This window comes from Betta splendens, chromosome 8, assembly GCF_900634795.4.
Source record: "Betta splendens chromosome 8, fBetSpl5.4, whole genome shotgun sequence".
Lineage (NCBI taxonomy): Eukaryota > Metazoa > Chordata > Actinopteri > Anabantiformes > Osphronemidae > Betta > Betta splendens.
The window spans coordinates 11,141,266-11,161,627 of record NC_040888.2 but is presented as its reverse complement, the minus strand read 5'-3'; the positions used below and the strand labels follow the sequence as shown (position 1 = coordinate 11,161,627).

Genomic DNA, 20,362 nt, shown 5'->3' with positions numbered 1-20,362 from the left:
AGAATTTAAGGAAAACAGGAGTTCGTCTTTTATTTAAAAAATATTTTAATGCACCATTAATAAAGGGTTCAACGCATTAATACAAGAGAAATACTGCAAATAATATTAAAATCATCATCAAATTAAAAGGAAAACAATAAAAAATAAATGAATGGAAGGTATGTACACATTTCCTCCTCATGGAGAGAGGAACAGGAACAACATATTTACAGCTTGGAATCAGTGTGTTTCTACGAGAAACAAACACTCTACAATATTTACACGTACTTAAATTTTTTTCCCCTCTCTCTTTTTTTATTCCGTAGTAAAGAGGGTTTGGTTTGTATTGAAAGGCTGTCATCACAACAAGAAGTATCTTACATGTTTTCCTGTTCGGGAGGGAACTAAATTAAAAGCCACCTTTTAGAAAAAAAAAAGACCAAAACTAAAGTTCTACTGTGGACGGCGATCGCCTCGTGAAAAACTGAAACACCACCAGGGCCAAAGATCCCTCTGTCTGCAGCGGAGCACACATCTGCTGACGCTCAGTTGTTCAGCAGGCAAACATTGTTTAAATTCCACGAATCAACAGATTTCACCATTAGGGCATTGTTTTTCCTTAGCCTGATAAAAGTTTGCAGGAAGGGGTATTTGTATGCTGTAATCACCCCACCCCCTCAAATAAAATAGAATTATGTATTTGGAAAGGCCCTAAAGAACTAAAAGCCTGATCGTTCACATAAATGTGGACTTTAAAAACACTTAAGAACAACTTTAACAGCGACCACATTTATACGAAGACCTGCGGGAATTTTGCTGCTGATGAAAAGGTTGAATTTGAAATCTGACATCTGCTGGTTGAGCCAAATAATAGGACACAGAGATCCTATTAAACCAACTAACCATGAGTTCTCCCAGTGTGATGTTTTGTTGACAAAGCCTAAACTAAACAAAAAAAAAAAAACAAAAGTTGAAACACAGGCCAATTTTGGTTGTGCTGATACAGCAGACAAAAAAAAGATCAGCAGCCATGTAAAAATAACACATTCCTAGCTATGGGACAACGCAGCCGACACATGTTCATTGTGGTTAAAACAAGGGGTCAGAGGACTTTGTTTTGCAGACAGAAGGTGAAGCAGGAGAGTGACGCACAGTGGAGAAGGGGAACGCTTTTATAGGGCTGGTGAATCACAAGCCACTGAGGACAGTGGGTGAATACACTGAAGCTCATTTCACTGTAAGATGCTTACAGAAAATGCAACTAAATTACAATAACATTATTAACAGCAATATCAATATTATATATAATACTATGAAAAGAAATTAAGAAAAAAAAAACAATGTTCACACTTAAATCTTGTGTAACTGAAGACCAAACTGATTGAATCTGTCATTTTAAAAGTGTGCCCTGAACAGGCGCTTTTAAAAACCCTGAATTTGTCTGAAGTCCTGTGCGTCTGTGTGCGGACCTGTGTCGGAGGATGGGTGCAGGTAGGGATTCAACGCAGAGAGAGTGATCCTGGCCTGTAGAACTTGTGAGCTATCAGAGACGTGAAACAACAGAGCCACTGTCTTCCTTTAACCGGATAACGGCATGGAAATATACAGACCTTTTATGCCTTGCTGCACGCAACAACTTGGATGGAGCCTATTATCCAATTAGGCCCAACAATACTGCCACAGAGAAGCAAATGCTGAAAGAGAGCCCCCCCCCCCAGGTTACACCAACCGCTCACACACTGGCTTGTAACACTGCCAAGCAAGTGAAGTGTGCATAAAAAGTGCAAGTGTGTGCGTGTCTGCTTCCTGGGTTTTGTGGGACCAGCTGTTAAACTTTCCGGAGAGGAAGGGATACCAGGAGGCGGCTTTGTTTTTATGTACGCTCTGAAAAGAGTGACCTGCTGGCTGGCAAGTGATGGAGAAGTGCATCACTAGTTGAGTGTCCCACGACAGTTTTCTGTTCCACACAGGCACGGGATCTTGTTCTCTTCAAGTGGGAATTTATAGTCGTACGTAATCTCTTCATTGACGGCAATGGGCTGCTTTGAGTAGATGACGATCTTTTTCTGGGATTCTATAGTGATAACCTTGGCATAGCAGTTTGGCTGGAAAAAGAAGAAGAAAGTATGTGACTAATGAAGCAACAGGACCAGAAAGCCTTTCATCCACATATCAAACGCGTCCAGTGTGCATAGTATAGACTCACAGTGCAGCAGTGGTTGATGAATCTGGCCAGGTTGCCACACTTGGTGGCATCTATAATTGTGTCATGGTCCACTCTGAACAAGTAGCTGCTCCTGATGCCCTGCTGTGCGTACCGCTTCTCCCGATTGTCAGCCACCATCTAAACACACGGCATGCATCACAGTGTAAACCAACCACCACACACAAGGGCTGTACAAGTTCAATGGGGGAGGAGACAAGCTTAAGTTACAGTTCTTTAGATCACAATGCACCATCAAGAGGACTTAGGTACATTTTTACAGTGAATAAAGCACAAGTGACTTCATGGGACGGTATGAAAAGGTTTGGCTTTAGTCATTATTGGACTTTTTAGCACATTCAAGGACTGGAAGTCGTACCTGTCTGATATTCTGACCCACATACTCAATAACCATCTCATCAGCAGCAATAGGCTCCATGGCAAACAGGCCCCACTCATGGATCCTGCTGCGTCCAAAGCGAAGCTTCTTCTTGCGAAACTGAATCAGGACAAGAGAAGAATAAGAACAATAAGAATTGGCTTAAAAGGCTTAAAAATGTTGTGAGCATATGAGTTTGTTTGTATTCACATCATTTCCGAGCTTATTCTGACCTAGCATTTTACAGTTTCAGTGAAAAACAGACCCCACCCAAAGATATGAATAGTTCTTTCAGGAAACATCTGCCCGTTTAACAACAGAGTTTACTGACACTTTAAACAAATTTAGGAATTCGTAAAGATTTACATTTTTTTATTAACTACAAAAAAATTCTGAATATCAAGATAGTAGTATTCAACTGTGCCTTTTTAAAGCTGTCTGAAAGGACTTTGTGTGGAGAATGATGGTCCACTGAAGTACAGTAATATGTCTGGACTTAAATGGGGCCATGCGGTCACTGGACTGTAATTGAATACTGAATATACCTTGAGCTGGTTGAGCTTGAGCAGGTCAGAGTCCATCACAGCTGTCGTGCCAATGACGGTCAAGAGGCGACGCTGCTCTGAACGTCTTTCAGAAAGCACTCTATTTGCTCCCTAGAGGCAAACAAACCAAAGCAAAAAAAGGCTTTTACGATGTTATTATACAAAATTAAGTTATCACATGGCCTTGAGCTGGAAGAGACCATGAACACTGTGTGCATTAATGATAAGAGGAGGGAGGTTAATTTGGAAACCGTTGACAGATAAGACTGCAAGGGACAAAGACAAAGGTCATGGCTATGGTTTAGTTACAGCTTCTACTAAATCTACAAATAACTAAATTGTGATGAGTATGAAATGTAGAACCATCTGTGCTTTGAAAACCAATCCCCCACAGACAGTTAGACTTCCAGGTAGAACAAACCACATCACAGAGTACCTGCAAGAAGCATGCGGTGTTCATTGTCAGATAATTCAGTGACTGTGTAATCCCTAAATACAGAGGCAGCCACATGACAAACCCTAAAGGCAACTGCAAAGAAACAAAGCATATTAACTGCAACTGTGAGGAGGAAAAAAAACAACTTGAACCATAACTTCTCTGCAGATTTAATTCCTTATGATTTACCGTCCAGCCTTGTATTACCAAAAACCCCCTAAGCTCTTTGGAGCCCACAGGGATAATATGTGACTTTCTTTTAGTAATTATTTTATTTTATTTCTAAACACCAGCTCTTAATATTTTATAAACCATTTTCAGTCCCTTTTGGTTTAAATGTTTCCTCACTTAGCGGTCACCAATTCTTCAGTAATTTAAAAGAAACTAGGACGACATACAGTGGGTATGGAAAGTATTCAGCGCCCCTTAAAAATTTCACCATTTGTTACAGTGCAGCCAATAAACAGAATTGTTGACATTATTGCAGATGTATTAAAAAAATAGTATTAAATAAATAGTTTCCATCCCCACTGTCTGTTGCCTTTCTTTGCCGTTCTGGCCCTGTGGCTGCCTGGTGAACGCTAAGAATGTAGTAGGCATGAGTTAAGTTTAAATAAACCACAGACACCCCTGCGCAGAGAGCAGAAGTTATTTAAAACACACTAAACATGTTTACGGAGCGATTAGATAAATCATCTGAGGAGGGATGGGGGAGTACGCCTACCGAGCAGTCGACATTCTCTGCCTCCCGTATGACCTGCTCAGGGAGATCCAGGTCCAGGTAGACGTCCTTCTCTTTGCGGCTGATGGCGTAATAGCCTTCGCTTCGGGCACAACCGGTGACGTGCTCACGGAGCTGTCCATCGGCGCTCTTCTTTTTACGGCGAGGGTTTGGCAAATTGGTTAGTGCAGCTCAAAGGTCAAGGAAAAGGCAGATAACCAGTATGACAATGACATGGTTAAACATTGGTAACAGAGGTTAATTTCCTTGCCAAGGTAATCAATGATAAGGATATTAGTGTGGTTGACCCAGTGAGTATCATTAAGCCAGTCAGAGTTATGGTCATCCTGGAGCAGCTTCTCATAAGTCCTCTTCAGCAACATCAAGTCTTCGGTGTCCAGACCAGAGTTCCAGATGTCATACAGGATGGTCATCTGCTCAAACTCGCTGCGGTTGTCAAACCTCACTGGCGGTTCAGGTGCTGGTACAGGTTTCGGCCAGCGATGGGACAGCGCCACCCCTGCCTCCTGCAGAAAGAGACGCTCGCTTTTCCTGACCTCTTCAATCATTTCGTCCTCCGTGTCTGAGCTGGACAGCTCGCCAGACTCGAGCTCCTCCACGTCCACATCTTCCTCCGATTCCTGAGCCATGTTGAAAAAGGAAAAGAGGCTTTAGGGATCTTGTCAATTTGTTTAAAAGCAAATTAAACAAAACTATATTTAAACTTTAAACTACTTGCTACTACTATTGCTTGAGATTGTTAAATACATTGGATAATAATAAAGTATGTATATATGCCTGAGTAATGCAGAACAGTTGCATTTAGGTCAGTTCCCTGTAAATATAAACAATAAATGAATTTCATAGAAAAGGAAACATTTTTGGGTTAACTGATGACAAAACATAAAAGGAACAATGAGCTATTTTTCCAATTGTGTCAGAGACCATTGTCTCTTATGAAACACTGTTTATGCTCTTGACAGTCACAAACATTCATAGGAACACGCCTGACATAGTCCCACCCACCTCTGGTTTCCTCTTCCTCTGTTTCTTGCCTGGCTGCTCTTTTGGCTTTTTTGTGGCCTGAACCTCAATGAGTTCTCTGTCTTTTCGTCTCCTCTTTTGGCCCCTGTCATTTTCAATTTCCGGGCTTTTTCCGACCATGCTCTTCTTCTTCGATGCTGGAAGTACGGCTGTGGCCTGTCCATCCTCAGACTCGCATGGCTCTCCCACTGCTGACACACATTCTCCCGCATCTCCCCTGGATGGCAGTGCCTCTTCAATGACTTCCTCTGGTGCTTCAAGAACCCCAGAAATTGTGTTGAGCTCTGTTGGGAGCCAGACAGAAGAGTCTTGTCTGGAGGAATTCCTTTTGGTACCAGAAGGTGCTGGGAGAACTGGGGGTTTGCAGTAGTTGTGCTCCATGACAACAATCACACCCTCCGCGCTCATAACCAGGGCCAGTGACTCAGGAGAGAACAAACTCTCCTCCATCTTTTGTTCCTCAGCCTCGTCAGAAGTCTCAGTCTCCTCAGAGTCCCCAGTGTCAGGGTCCATTTTCAAGGCTACATCAGCTAAAACAGACAGGTCTGTAGCTGAGGCCAGCTGCAGGAGGCTGGACGCCCCTAGTTGCTCTCTGAGTCTCAATCTCTGCTCACTCTCTTCCTCATCCTCATCTTCCTCCCTAAGGGATTGACAGGAAGAGGCTGACAAGCTGGTAGTCCGAGGCCGGCCTCTGGACCGTTTGTTGACAGGGACTGAAGGGGCCTCTTCAAAGGCCATCCTGCACATTGAAGCATGATCCAGTGGCAGATTCTGTACAGTGCGGCACACCATAACAGGAGGAATGGGAGATTTGGGGGAGTCCTTGCCTGCCCCACGCTTGCCAGGAGATTTGACAGGAGTGGTAGTCTGAGCAACTGCAGGTCCCTTTTTGGACTCAGAATCAGAATCCTGCGGTCGTCCAGGAGGGGGAACGATGAGGGCATTGCCTTCACCTGGTTTGGAAGCGAAGGGGAGCAGCTGAATGCTTTGAGACGAACGAACAGAGTGGGTTGGAGCAGTAGTGACAGGGGAGTCAGGAAACCTTCCAGAAGACAGGAGGGCAGATTCAGCCGCCACTTGGGAGGGAGACGTAGATAGTGGTGCAAACATTTTGCTGTTGTTCTCATCTGTGGAGAAGGAGACAGTTTTCCTGCGTTTCTTGAGCGGGGGCACGAGGACGACAGGTGACGAAGGTCTCGGGTATGGTGGCGATGGAGGGCGCTTGGTTTGTGCTGTCGCTGTATCTGCCTTGCCGTCCTTGCCTTCTCCTAAGAGATATAGGACGTTTTAGGGGAATGATCCAAACTACGCATACTGTACTATCCTAAATGTATGAACCAAGTTTAAATGAGGATTGAGAACTCACCGATTTTAACATCAGCCTTTGAAACAGCAGCTTTGTTCTTTTCCCTGCAAAGATAAAATCAGACAAACATATATATCATGATGCAATAGTGACAAAATGTATTTCTGTGGGTAGCTGAGATTCAGCACTGCAGAGGTTTTACCTGTCATGCTCTCTCCCCGTCGTGCTGTCCATGGTGGACTCATCCATGGTGTCTGGTCCTTCACTGTCAACTCTCTCGCCTTCTTCTTCTTCATCCTCATCCTCAGAGGAGGATGAAGATGAGGATGTTGAGGAGGAAGAGCCCTCAGAGTATGAGGAGCTCTCATCATCGCTATCAGCACTACGAACATCATCTAAAAACAAAATAAAAAGGTTGTATGTATGTATATACATATATATATCTCAACGTTGTCTTATTTGAGAATGAACTTTTAAATTATAAGCAAATATAAACACATTCTTTACCATCAGACTCTTTCTCACTTTCCTCTTCTTCCGCATCCTCCTGCACATAAAAAAGTGCTGTTATAAAGGTTTAAAGTAAAATGCTGCCATCTACTGATCAGTAAGATGGAAAACAAAACAACTCTTTTAAAAGCTTGAATTACGGTAGTAAATAATGACTTGTCATATTGATCTGTATGTATCATTTATTTAAGTAGTAATGAAGCATATAAATCAGTGCACATAAACTCCATCTACAATCAACTTATTATTAAAAGTTAGTATTACATGTGATAAACTGCTCTTTGCTTTTTTCATTCACATCTTCAGCTCACCAACACCAACATAAATCACATTTATTTTGGTATCAGTCACCATCATATGGAAACGGATCAAATCTTGTTCTTCTTGGAAAAAAAAAGCATACCTTTTCAGTAGAGGAGCCATCCGATGTCTCTTCTCCTTCACTGTCAAGTTCCCAAGGTTTACGGCTTCTTGGCTTCTTTTTCCTCCTTTTGTTTTCTCTTTCAGCCCCATGCCTTTCCGAATCCGGAATTCTTCCATCGGCAGCTGAAAATAACCCAAAAGGTTAAATACAGTAGGTCAATAAAACCCGTACTACCTGCAAAACTGTGAAACCACAGCCAACCTTCATCATCATCATCCGGTGGCAATAAGGGATGTGGTCTTTTGATGTCTCCCTCTTCAAGCTCCTGAGGTTCTTTCCTTTTGACCTGTACAAATGAACACCAACAAATATTTTTAATATGAAAAATATTTAACATAGCAATAAATAAAATAACAATGTTCTATTTTAAGTTGTGGAAATACAACTTAAATCTTATTGTGATCTTACCTTGAACGAAGGCAGCCGCAGTGCTCCTCGGAGAGAAAAGCCCTCCATGCCCCCACTCTTGGCCCAGTCTACAAGTGACGTCAGAGGCTCGCGTGGACGGTTCACCTTTTCCTCCTTTTTCTCATCATCCCTTAAAGCGGACACCCCTCTAACCATTGTCTGGAAAGGCTGGAATAGTAAAAGGTTCACAATTTGTAATAATTAAGATTCGTCAAAATTAATATTTTGACTTTGTTTTTGTTGCCACTGAAAAAAGTTCTGGATGTAATTCGTAATACAACAATACAGCACAACTGTCCTCCTTACCTTGGCCTTGGTTTCCTTCCTGTCCCACCACTCATCAAAAGTGGCAAAAGCAACATTCTCCACCATCTTGCGATTAAGGTCTCGCTGCATGATGTTTTTCATTTCCTGGATGAGGGCGCCCAGCACCATCTGTACTGTGGCCTCATTTGGATTCTCAGCGAGAATGGGTATCTCCTCCCCTGGAGCCCTGTACTCTTCTCCATCACTTGGCATCATTGTTTCATAGCCAGGCGGGGGCATGTAAGAGGGGTAATGTGGCGGTATGACATGCTGAGGCCAGGCTGTATGGTGAGGTGGGATGCCATGGTGGGGAGGGGGTGGAATCTGAGTGCTGTGGGGGTCGGGGTAGGAGTAGGGCATGTGATGGGGCATGTAGCGATGGTCCTGGTCATAATGAGCATTTGCCCCACTCCCCTCTTGGTCCATATAGGGGTGAGTTGGCGGCATTGAGTGAAGATGGTAAGATGTGTAGTCTGCTGTGGCTGCCTCACCAGGGTCAGGCGTGCCATTAGATGATGACATACGCAGCTGATGTAGGCGACTTAGCATATGGGTCTGCATTTGGAAAGACATAGGAGCTCCACCACTGTACTGGTTCATCAGCTCCATAGAGGCAGCATAGTCATACATATGATGGGGCATTTGTGGAGGATACTCAGGGTGCAGTTCCATGTGGGGAAGGGGAGGAATCCCTGGGGGAGGTGGGGGCTGGAGGGAGTAAGCAGGGGGAGGGGGAGGGGGCAAATGAGGAGGGTAAGAGGGTATAGGAGGGTGCATGGATGTGCCAAAGTGCTGTGCAGAATCATTGACTGGTGGGGGGGAAGATGAGGGGTCCGTTGTTTGTGAGGCATTGGCAGCCTGGGACGACGGTGAGGAACCTGAGATGACAGGGGGCTGGTGGGCAGTCACCGTTGTTATGGTAGTGTCCTCCTCCTCTTCATCTGAAATCTCCATGTCTTCCCCTGAGGAGCGAGGGGAGGACTGAAAGAAAAAAAGTTTAGACTATTTAAGTAACTATTACCATTTGTGTATTTAGGCACAGCAGAGAGAGCAACAAAGACAAAACGACCTGTGAAAAATTAACATTAATTATATAACCACAAAAACAATGTTCTCATCATCATTATCAAAAGGAACACACTTTTAAATGCAGGACATTTGCCTTAATGTTAGGTTTACTCCTGGTTTGTAGAACCCTCAGCATTTTCAGTGAATAGAATATACAATTTCCCTAGTCCATTTCACCAATAAAAGCTGTCTCTGTATCTACAGACAGCATAATGTTAATCACCTCACTGGCCACAAAGTGAAAAACATAATGGATGCTGAGATTCAGTAGTTTGTGAAGGTTCTTGTTGTGCTACGGATCATACCTGACTCTGTCCATTATAAGGTGGTGTGTGTGCTCCAGTTGTGCTCCTTGCATCAGCAGATCCACTCTGTGAAGATTCATCCTGCAAGGTGCCAAGTCCGGGAAGGCCAACCTGTGTCTGGGGTTCTTCTACGGGTGGGATATGTGGAGAAAAGGAGGAAGAGGATGGCGCTGTTGCTGTTAGCACAGTGGGACTCTTCCTACCCTCTCCTCCTTTTCCCCGTTTCCTTCCTCTGTGGCTATCTCTGTCTCCTTTCCTCCGGTGGTCCTTTTCACCACTGTCATGAACCTGATTACTACTTGTTTGTTCCCCTTTTAGATCACCTGATCTTCCTCTTCGTTCTCCTCCTTCTCCATGTGTACCCCTTTGCTTGTCCTCTTTCATATCATCCTCCTCTTCCTCATCAGATGCAAGAAAAGAAAATTTAGCCTTCTGTTCCTTTAACAGCATCTCTATACGAGAATCCAGGCTGCTGCTGTGGTAGACGAAAGGCAAACTCTCATTGGTAGAATCTGGTTCAGGTGAAGACGAATCACGCTGAGGGTGTGGTGGGGAACTTGAAGAAGAAGGGAGGTGATGAGGAAGTGAAGTGGAGGAGGGGGAGGTAGAGGAGGAACTGATAGAGGGATGGGGAGGTGATGATGGTGGGGGTGACTTTGGTGGTGCAGGTGGGGTGCTGGGACGGCGTTTGGGCTTTGTCCACTGCTCTTCATGTGTTGGACTATCCTGGACAAAATCCATTGTACCAAGAGTCTCAGCTACAGCTGCTGCCATAACCGAGGCTGGTGGTAGGGGTGGAGGTGGAGGAGGAGGAGGTGGAGGCAAAGCACCGTGGTGACCAGGGTGGTAGTCTTTTCAGCACCGGATGATAGGGAGCCCCTTTCTGCCAAGCTTGTGCCTCCCAGACGATTAGAACTGTCCAGTCCCTGAGGAGGGGCAGGGGTGGGTTCTTTGGAGGAGGAGTATGAGGAGTAAGATGATGGAGGGGGAGACATGCTGTTTGAGGAAGAGCGGTAGGAATTGGAATTGTATCTAGGGTCAGAGCTGTTGGAGTAGTCACTGTCTCTGTCCCTGTCTCTATCTCGGTCTCGATCTCTGTCTCTGTCCCGGTCATGGCTACTCCTTCTGCGGTTGCTGCCATGATGGTTGTGAGAATGGTGGTGGTTGCGGTGTCTCTGGTGGCTGTGGTCACCTGACCGTGAGCCCAGGCTATCCCGCCGATATCCCCTGTCATCCCTGCGATCGGAGTGGTGATGGGAGTGATGGGAATGATATTTTGAGGAAGAATTTGTGTCTTGCTGGTGGTGGTAAGATGACCTTCTCGAGCCAACTACTCCTGCCGCATAGCGACCTCCTGAATCTCTGTCACGGTCTCTATCCCTGTCTGACCCAAGGTTCTGATCATATTGACTGGCAAGAGGTGGTGGTGGCATAGAAGAGTGGTGGGCCATCTGTGGCCCATTCCCACCAACACTGGGATAGGGTGGGAAGCACGGTGGCTCATTGGGACGGTATGACTGGGGGTATATAGGGCGGCCACGATGAAACATTGAAGGCTCCTGTGCATCCTCAGGGTAGCGAGGTACTTTATATCCTCCAACAGTGGATGAAACAGCAGAAGATGATGATGAGGAAGGTAGCATGTCTTGGGGAGGGTAGCCACTGCCACTATTGTAACCACTGTGCCTAGAAGACACAATAAGTAATTACTTAATAAATGCATACATACTGAAGAGTCATGCTATGCTACCACAGACACTATTCTTTCCATCTATGTCAAATTGTATTTATTCTAGGTAGGTTTGTTTAACAATTATACTGCACAATGGCACAGCAAAATTTTCTAGGCAAAACATTTCTGTGTGTACTTTAATATCATTAGGAGAAAGCAGTGCACTCTGAACCTCTGCAATATAATTACTGCTAAAAACGTCTTAACAAATGTGTATAAATGCAACAAATAATGTTAAATAACAGCGAGACTAGATGTTTTGATGTGATGCAAGGTTTAATATCAGCAACTAACCTGCCCCCAGTGTATCCCGAGTCCTGCGTGAAAGGAGTACCAGATCTGGAGTTGTAAGGTGTTCCTCCACCACCCTGAGATGAAGCAGTGGAACCTGGGGTATAGGGACCCACCATGGAGGAAGGTGGTGTGTCTAGTCGCTGATCACTGTAACCAGAATCCACAGTGCTAGGGGTAACACTTCCTGATGTGAGGGCCTGGACTCCGGCTGCTAAAACTGCAAGCTCACTGGAGAGCCTCCGCCTGATATCTGACGACTGTGCAAAAAATACATTTACTCAATTAAAAAAGAGGTTAGTAAATATTGAGGATTCTATAAGTACAGATGACAGATAACTACATGCAAGTACAGGTATATATATATTATTATTATTATTATCGACTAATAGATTAACTTTAGATGATTTCTAAATCATTAAAGTGACATATATGCTGTGACAATACCGTGTCAGGCTGTGGCTGTGTTGGGGCCTGAGGTTGGAGCCGTTCTGTCAAAGCCTTACCGCCCAGGGGGACTGTCTGAGGAGTGTAGGACCCATTTACTATCAGGTCATAATACTTCTGTCTTTGCTGGCCTAAGAAAAACAAAGGAAAATCAGATGTGAAATGAGCTAACAGGTACATGACATCTCTACTTTTGAAAACAAACTTGAATGCAAGGAAGCAAAGCTGCTAATACATCCTTGCTGTTATCTTACTAGCAGATCTTAAAACCTAGTTAAAATACTTATAATAATAATTCACAACATGCTAATTATTTAAGTCATCCACTGACATGCATCAGCTTACCTTTTATGTCCAGTTGAGCATGAATGATGTTACCCATGACAGAAGTGTTGTGCAGTTGTTTGACTGTGTCCTTGGCTCCTCTGGTGCTGGTGAACAAAACTCTGGCTAGGCCCAAGTGCTTCCTGGTCTTGGGATGAAACAGGATCTCCATCTCCTCCACCTCACCAAACTTTGCACACATTTCTGCCAAGAAGGGCTCTTTGATGTTGTCATTGAGTCTTGCAAAGGTTACCTCCTTGAGAGGTATGGGACCAACGTAAAACTCATCAAGCTGTAATAAATAATGTCATAAGATCAGGAAAATGTTATGAGTAATCCCAACAACTATGGCCACAAAGATATGTGAAATTAATATTAATCAGGAACTTTCACCTTGAACTTCGGCACTGGAAGGGACAGCTCTGTATACCTGGACCATAGTCTCCGGGGTCTAGGATCCCGCAGATCGCCCACGGGAGGGAATCCAGCATCCTTAGATGATATACAACATGTAGGTTATTTATAAATGTCTGGACCCAACACACGCACACATCTTAAACAGGAGAAAACTGTAAATCAACTCACGGGCACACTGAAATGGATTCCATCATATCTGTAGATTTTCTGTGTGACCCGCCTAAGGGTTGGGTCCTGGACGAGTTTGTAGCTCTTCCATTGCAAACTGACAGCTTTTTGTGTTTCCACCCCACTGTCTGGATCCATCCTACAACTGTGTAGGACACAAAAAACGTCATGTTGAACACTGTTTGGGGACCAAAGTCTTCACCAGGATGGAACGATCTCAAATCAGCCATAAGTATAATGAAGCTAGTATGTTCTATGAATGTTAACGTAATAGAACGACGAGATGCGTCACGCCAGTTAGCCAAACATTAACATTTCTTACCAGTTTCTATAAATAATAATTTGCCGTGCACAATGTAAATTAATTATACAAGGCAATCATATAGACGTTTAAAGTCTCCCCTATGATGCTGCGTGCTGTCAAAACAATGACCAGCGTTACGTCACTGAACGGTTAGTTTAGCTAGCGACCTGCTGTTAGCAGAGGCTAGTGTGCGCCAACAAAATGCAAAGAAACATTTTCTAACACTATAGCGTTCCCTCAACGCGCAAGTTAAGTCGCGTTCATAACTAATTCGTAATAAATGCATTATCCACAAGGCTTGCGTTAGACAACGGTGAGTACTGTTGAATTACTCACATTAGCTAGGACAAGTTAACGTTACCGTTGGCTAATGCTAGCTAACTAGTAACAACATCAAGTAGGAATCAAACTCTCTTCTTGCTGACCCCTCAATCTCACTAAGAGCGCCTTATAAGTGGCATTCGCGTTATGCACCTCTCTTCGAGACTCATCCGAGATGTTTCCCCTCCGGCTCGCCAAAATTCAGACCCCACCTCTGTGAGACCTACAGCCCGCTCATCCAAAAGTAGCAACCCGCCGCTACAGTGTAGGCTGCTATGGCCAGGCCCGGGAGACGAACAAGAAAAACACTGAGTCCCCAACAGAATCGGGACGCCTCCGACTCTTCTTTAAAACAAACCTAATCAGCTAAAACTGTGCTGCTATCATTCCGGTAGTTAGTCGATGCAAAAACACCCCGTTGGGAGTGACCTAGCCATTGTTTTCGCTTTAAACTCCCGATATTGTTGAGAGAGCGGCCATCGCGTAACCAACCTGAAAGCCTCGCCTGTTCTCCATCAGCGTATGAGAATGCAGCCTACGATTCCCGAGCGGCACTTTCTCCAGACCCGGTTACTAAATAAATATATATCTGTAATATCTACACGTGAATCATTAGATGGAATAAAATGTGTATATTGTTTAGTTCAACGCGGTAAGGGAACACGCGTTATTATTGTCTAATTTCTATAATAGAGAAAATTTGCTTGAATGTGCTTTTACAAACCAAACTCCAGCGTAATCAAGTCGCCACCTAAAGGATGATCAGTGACAAAACAGCACAAACAAAAGTTGAAATGCGTTTTAAATATTTAGAACGTAGGCTTAACTATTTATATACAACAGACAGAACAATTAATCTTTATAATAATTCTTTTGTGTGGACCTTACTGAACCCCTGAACATGTATGTATACTATAAAAAGAAAAAGAAATGTTATTTATATGTACTACTATTATTACAAATAAGTCTTGTATGTCATTGTGAGGTAGGATATAAAAATGCATTATGTAGATGTAGTAACATGTTTGATGAGTGTAACATATGTATATATAATTTACAGTAATACTAGTACCAGTCACAACTGCCCACATACATTATATTGTGTCTTAATGCAACTGATGCAGATTAAAACACAAACATGAAGCCAAAAGGTACAGTGTTTGTCTATGAAGTAGCAACAACACTGTGATTGGCAATAGCCAATTGAGTGAATTTTTGTCACTGTTCCCTTTATGACAACATAAATTGAATTGGAATTCTAAAAAAGCAAAAAAAAACATAATAAAATGTCCGAAGTGCACTTCAACAAGTGCACACAACTTTTTGACGTTTGTCCACATACACACAAAACTATATACATCCATAACAATGAATAAAAAGTGAATCATTGTGAACTAGTTTATTCAAATGTTTGCAGTTCTCAGATTAATGGAAGCAGATGCTTTAGTGTAGATCTAGACTGAACACAACCTGCAGGGTTAAGTGTGACCAAGTACAAATATTTTAGTTTTTGTTGTATTCTATATATCTATATTTACAGTATCATCACTCTTTCACATTCCGTCATGTTGACCAATAATTAATCAGGGTTATAGGGCTATTTTGGCTGCTTAAAGAAGACCACCATCATGTAACCAAATCTAGTTCAGGGATTGCTGACACAAACTCCAAGTTATATTTAGCCTTACATTCTGCTTCCTGTTACAGGCCCAGGCTTTGATGCTAACAGGTCTCTGTGTCAGTTTCTAAAAAGTTACTGCTATTTTGCAAATCCAATACCCGTCAATACCAAAGTATTTTCAAAGTTTTAATCAAATAAATTTTCATCAGACAGAAATAAGAATGTTTTGATACTATCATTTATTATATTAATGCTAATATAGTCCGATGAGACAGCAATATTTTCCATTCCTTTAAAACAGCTCACATCCATCAAATTGTGTAGTCTTCGTCAGCAGATTTACTTTAAAAAGATTGATTATTTCTGTGAAAGTCAGACAGAAGAAAAAACATTTGTGATGAGAATTATGGCGACATAATTTATGGTAAAAAGTCTCTCTCAACATGACAGGCAGTGCACTCGGTCATTAAGATCTAGTCACACCAAATGGAACAGGTGCTGGAAACAGCTAAGCTAAGCTTGACACACCCAGAGGCACATGATGTCTGGTTGGAGCTGAAGCCAGAGCCGCAGACTGGAGAGAGAAGCTGGAGAAAACTGAGCTTACGCACTTCTTTCATGTGCTTGTACCCCCTTCCCTAAGGTGTTTTTTTTTTACATGGCTTTCACTTTGATTTGCTTCATCTTCATCTGCTTCTTTTCAATCTTCTTCTGCTCACGTCGCTGGGCTGCTTCCTGAAAATGAATATTTGTTTTTTAAGAACTCGGCACTGAGAATGAAAGTTTTACATTTGTTGTTAATTAGTCATTTTTAAAAGGGATTTTAATCTCCAATCTTTCAGAAGGTAAAGAGAACAAACATATTCTTGAGGGATTTATTGTGAAAAGTCTTCTTTCACACCTCTAGACGACGTTGTCTCTCAGGGTCTTCCTCATTCATGATTCTCTCTTTCTCAGCTCGCTTCTTCTCCTCCCGGCGAGTCTGGGCTGCTTCTTGACGCTGAGCATGAGTCTGCTTCAAAAAGTTCTCCTCCACACGGGCCCGGTTTCTGTCAGCTTTCTGTTTGCCCTGTGTATACAGAGAGAATAATAGAACTCATACCTGCATTTCCAATATTTCCAATTTTAAATTAAAACACACACACACACACACACACACACACACACACACACACACACACACACACACACACACACACACACACACACACACACACACACACACACACACACACACACACACACACACACACACACAAAAGCTCACCTCTCTGTTAAGACGGAGTTTCTTGACTTTATCAATGCTGTAGATGACCATGTTCATGAGAGGAAGCAGAGTGTCCATGTCTTTGGGAGAAGTGTTGCCCATGCCAGGCACTGCAAACATACATCAAAATCATAGGGTAAACTTACAAGTACAAGTTAAAAAGAAATACTAGTTTTAAAAAAAAAAAAGCCAAAATGTTGACCATTAAATGTAAACAGCAGGGTCTTCTTAGTGTCAGGCAGCTTTAAGGGCTGACCCTCCCTAACAAAAGACACAAATACTATTATTACCACACAGAAAATACAAACATGATAAATTACTTGCACGTGAGCCCAAATAATACTTACTCTTGCATAACTTTTGGACCAGAAAATTGGTCCGAGAAATGGATGGACTCGATTTTGTCAGCGTGGTTGGTAATATAATGTACCATCTAATAACACAAAACACATACTCAAAAGCAAGGTTGAGAGACAAAGATGTCATTTATATACACAATAATCCAGGCTTTACCTTGCTGTCCATCACTCCATCTGTGACCTCACCCATCTCACTCAGAATAGACAGGGAGTCTGGGATCCCATACTTGGCCCCAGACTTAGGCTTGTCTCCGCAGAACTCACTCTGTGGGAAGAGAATTATAAAGGCCAGTTAGATTATTAAATAAATAAATCCACACTTCTCCTCTGTACCCTTTCTTAATAGGTTTCATTATATTAGGACTACCTACATGAAAACCAATTGTCAAAAACATGCTGAGAGCACATCATTTCAGACAGGGCTATAACAAATAAAATCCATCCATCCATTTTCCAAGCCGCTTATTCCCTAATGCGGGGTCGCGGGGGTGCTGGAGCCTAACCCAGCTGGCTATGGGCGAGAGGCAGGGTACACCCTGGACGGGTCGCCAGTCCATCGCAGGGCAACACAGAGACAGACAACCATGCACACACACACACACTCACACCTACGGGCAATGGAGAGAGACAAATAACATGGCACTTTTAATTTGCAACACCAAAGTTCTACAAAATATTTACCAAGTCCTGCATCTCTTTCTGAAGCTTGGCCATGGCTTTCTTGGTGCCCACCGCAAACACAAAAGTATCCATGTCCTCATCATTGAGAGTGACTTTGATTTGCTGCAAACAAAAATACAAATATTGCCACAAAAAGAACGTTTCTTATATAATTTTAACTAATATAAATTGCAGTTTAACCATAATTTGAAATCGATATGCAACAATAAATTTGGTAACTAAGTAAAGTAGTTGTTGTGTATATAGGAATAGGACCAAATAGTTCTTTGGATGTTGGCCTAGAGAGTGATGAGCAAAAATACAAACTACATGTACTATTACTATAATATATGTATTGCTTGACTGATACATACCACTTGGTCACAGGCAGGTCTCATCATCCTGGCCAGAACATTAAGCAGGTCCTGCCTCTTAAGAAACTAGAATAGACCAGAAATATGACTATATATTAAAGACATACACTGACAAAATACACAATATACTCATGTATGTGAGATAAACCTACTTTGAGCTGGATCAACATGCCTTCACAGCAGACACGACCGGAACACCACAGATTATAGATGTGTTCATTCTCCTGATTGAGCTTTCCAGTGCTTACTGCTTCCTTACTGGTACCATCATCACCTAAACATTGAAAAGTAACAATTAATTTGAGACAAACTAAACAACCACTGTTTTAAAACAAGCTTCACTCCAACTAGAATGCTAACTGGACTGAATGGTCACAATCATCAGAGACAAAAGTGAAAGAGACAGGTGACACATTTGTGGAAACAAACTCACCCACTAGTGCAAAGTTGCTTTCTAGAAGTTCTCTGTGTGAGTTGAACCAGGCATGAGCAAGGCGGCTGTTTTTGTTCTTGCCAATGATGTAGTTCATAATATAAGCCAACAGACCAGTCACCATCAGGATCTCCATGTAGTAACTCTCCCAGCTGTTCTGCAGGTGTGCAGGAACCTGCAGAGAAACACCAGGCAGTTATCAGTGTTGTTGTAGTAATGGTAATTTAGGTGAGGATCACTTGACTTCATATTTCAGAGTTAACGTTATGCTTGTAAAATTAAAAATTAAAAAACATATTTAACAAAGAAAATTGAATAGTAATAAACAAAAATAGTTTCGCAGTTATCCTCTTATAGATGTGTAATTTTATATTAATTACAATTATTTCAGATAAGCATCACCGATTAATCTTTAATTTGCCCTAAACATATTTTAAACGGTAGGAAAAAGACTTTACCATATACTCATTCATTCAACAAAAACTGTGAGAAATTTGGCCCTGTTACCGTGTGGATTATGAGAGGGTCCTTCATAGAGTGGCTAGTCTTCTCCATGTCTCCAATCCCCTCAAACTCCTCCTGGTCATATTTGCTGTATATATCTTGATCCTTCAGAAATACATGATTACATTATTAAGAGTTATGTAAAAACTGTGCTGGAACATTTTCAAAGACAAAGAGATATACTTGTGTCTCCGAGTCCTCAAATCCATCTTGGCCATCCTCCAGCTCAACAGTTGCTTCATCTTCTTCTTCCTCCTCTTCTTCCGGTTGAGCAGCCTGTGAGGCACGGGGTGGAGAAGCAGTTTCTGCATCAGCTGTTGGATCCTCATTCATGTCCTCAAACTCAGCAAAGTCATTGTCATCAAAGTCTGCTAGGTCCTCATTATCATCAAAGTCGTCACTGTATCGTCCCCTGGAGCCAGGAAAGGCCAAAAGGAGCAGGAGTGTGGATATCAGGAGGAGATATGCACTACGCATAGTGGGCCCTGCAGGAACAGCATGAAGAAGATGCAGAACACTGGTGAACATTTAGGCAACATAAAAATTAAAATAAATGGTAAATTATATATTTTTATACAAAGCACCATCTAAAACTATTGAAAAACATCTGAACTGTGACACAGATTCAACAGGTCCACAGCATTGTAACCAAGGGAGTCCCTGATCGACCAGTGGGCGTGATAAAGCCCACAGAGGTGACGATCCCACTGGACCGCAACAAGGACAAAACAATAACAAGAAATTTTTAACCTGTTATGCCAGTCTCAAATGAGCGATCGGTTGTTGGGAATGTCCATAAGAAAAAAAATAATTTAAAAAAGGTTATACCTGGTACGAATATAGATTCGGAGGTGCAGAGTGAGTTTAGCCCTCTGACGTCACCGTATGTAGCCGTAAATACTAAATCACAAAGCCTTTGACAGAACAAACTAACTTTAGCCAATACGCTTGCAACACACTTGCTAACATGGTAAACCAATGGGTCTTTAATTCTGCTATTTTGTGCGGACGTTTGAGTTAAAAGTACTAATATGTAATAACCCATTGACAAACACCTTTATAGGATTAAACTACATGTCTTAGGCATATCGCAGTGTCAAACCCATCCCCCAGCACTCCCTCACTTCATTTTAAGCTTTTAGCATAGCGAGCTTTAGCTAGCGTAGTAGTGGTGGGCAGCTAGGAGGCACCTTGTTACTAGCAGCAAGCATCTGGTCATGAACGACAGCGGCTTGTTTTCTAGTTCACATAACCCGAGACATTAGAAAAGTAAATTTTCACAATATTTTGAACAATAAACAAAACGAACAAGTAATTTACCTTGAAATAGCTATGACAGAAACCCAGTTGAGTGCAAGTACTCTGACACGGCTTCTTCTTCTTCTTCTTCTTCTTCTTCTTCTTCTTCGTTTATTTCCTTTGAGTTTAATGGCATAAGGTTTCATTGTGCACTAACCTGCCACCTACTGGAGTGGAATGTGGCTCAGTAGAAAATGAGGAGCAAAT

The 20,362-nt window shown here is 42.5% G+C and overlaps 2 protein-coding genes across 2 annotated transcripts; both read right to left on the bottom strand.

Moving 5' to 3' along the window:
* Positions 1 to 27: 27 nt before the first annotated feature.
* On the bottom strand, positions 28 to 14,124 carry setd1a (SET domain containing 1A, histone lysine methyltransferase). The gene is given in 22 exon segments (XM_029159208.3): positions 28 to 2,084; positions 2,186 to 2,323; positions 2,562 to 2,681; positions 3,107 to 3,217; positions 4,267 to 4,448; positions 4,559 to 4,904; positions 5,290 to 6,575; positions 6,674 to 6,717; positions 6,816 to 7,008; positions 7,121 to 7,160; positions 7,527 to 7,669; positions 7,749 to 7,833; positions 7,956 to 8,123; positions 8,262 to 9,242; positions 9,635 to 10,491; positions 10,494 to 11,320; positions 11,661 to 11,917; positions 12,105 to 12,235; positions 12,450 to 12,720; positions 12,822 to 12,920; positions 13,014 to 13,158; positions 13,792 to 14,124. Coding segments are annotated over 22 exon segments (6,615 nt in total). The 5' UTR covers positions 13,809 to 14,124; the 3' UTR covers positions 28 to 1,910.
* A 1,351-nt stretch (positions 14,125 to 15,475) lies between these two features.
* On the bottom strand, positions 15,476 to 20,300 carry ccdc47 (coiled-coil domain containing 47). The gene is made up of 13 exons (XM_029158153.3): positions 20,177 to 20,300; positions 19,040 to 19,341; positions 18,860 to 18,961; positions 18,353 to 18,527; positions 18,072 to 18,193; positions 17,920 to 17,985; positions 17,567 to 17,668; positions 17,040 to 17,150; positions 16,874 to 16,959; positions 16,729 to 16,787; positions 16,527 to 16,636; positions 16,161 to 16,328; positions 15,476 to 15,994 (listed from the first exon to the last, which is right to left on the bottom strand). The coding sequence occupies exons 2-13, from the start codon at positions 19,331 to 19,333 to the stop codon at positions 15,914 to 15,916; spliced, it is 1,476 nt and encodes a 491-aa protein (XP_029013986.1). The 5' UTR covers positions 19,334 to 19,341; positions 20,177 to 20,300; the 3' UTR covers positions 15,476 to 15,913.
* Between the last annotated feature and the right edge of the window lie 62 nt (positions 20,301 to 20,362).

Coding starts and splice junctions, on each gene's coding strand:
- ccdc47 (XM_029158153.3), bottom strand. CDS start 19,333: ATGCGTAGTGCATATCTCCTCCTGATATCCACACTCCTGCTCCTTTTG. Junction 17,669..17,919: donor GACCTGCCTGTGACCAAGTG/GTATGTATCAGT, acceptor TTTTGTTTGCAG/CAAATCAAAGTCACTCTCAA. Junction 17,151..17,566: donor AGAAAGAGATGCAGGACTTG/GTAAATATTTTG, acceptor CTCTTCCCACAG/AGTGAGTTCTGCGGAGACAA.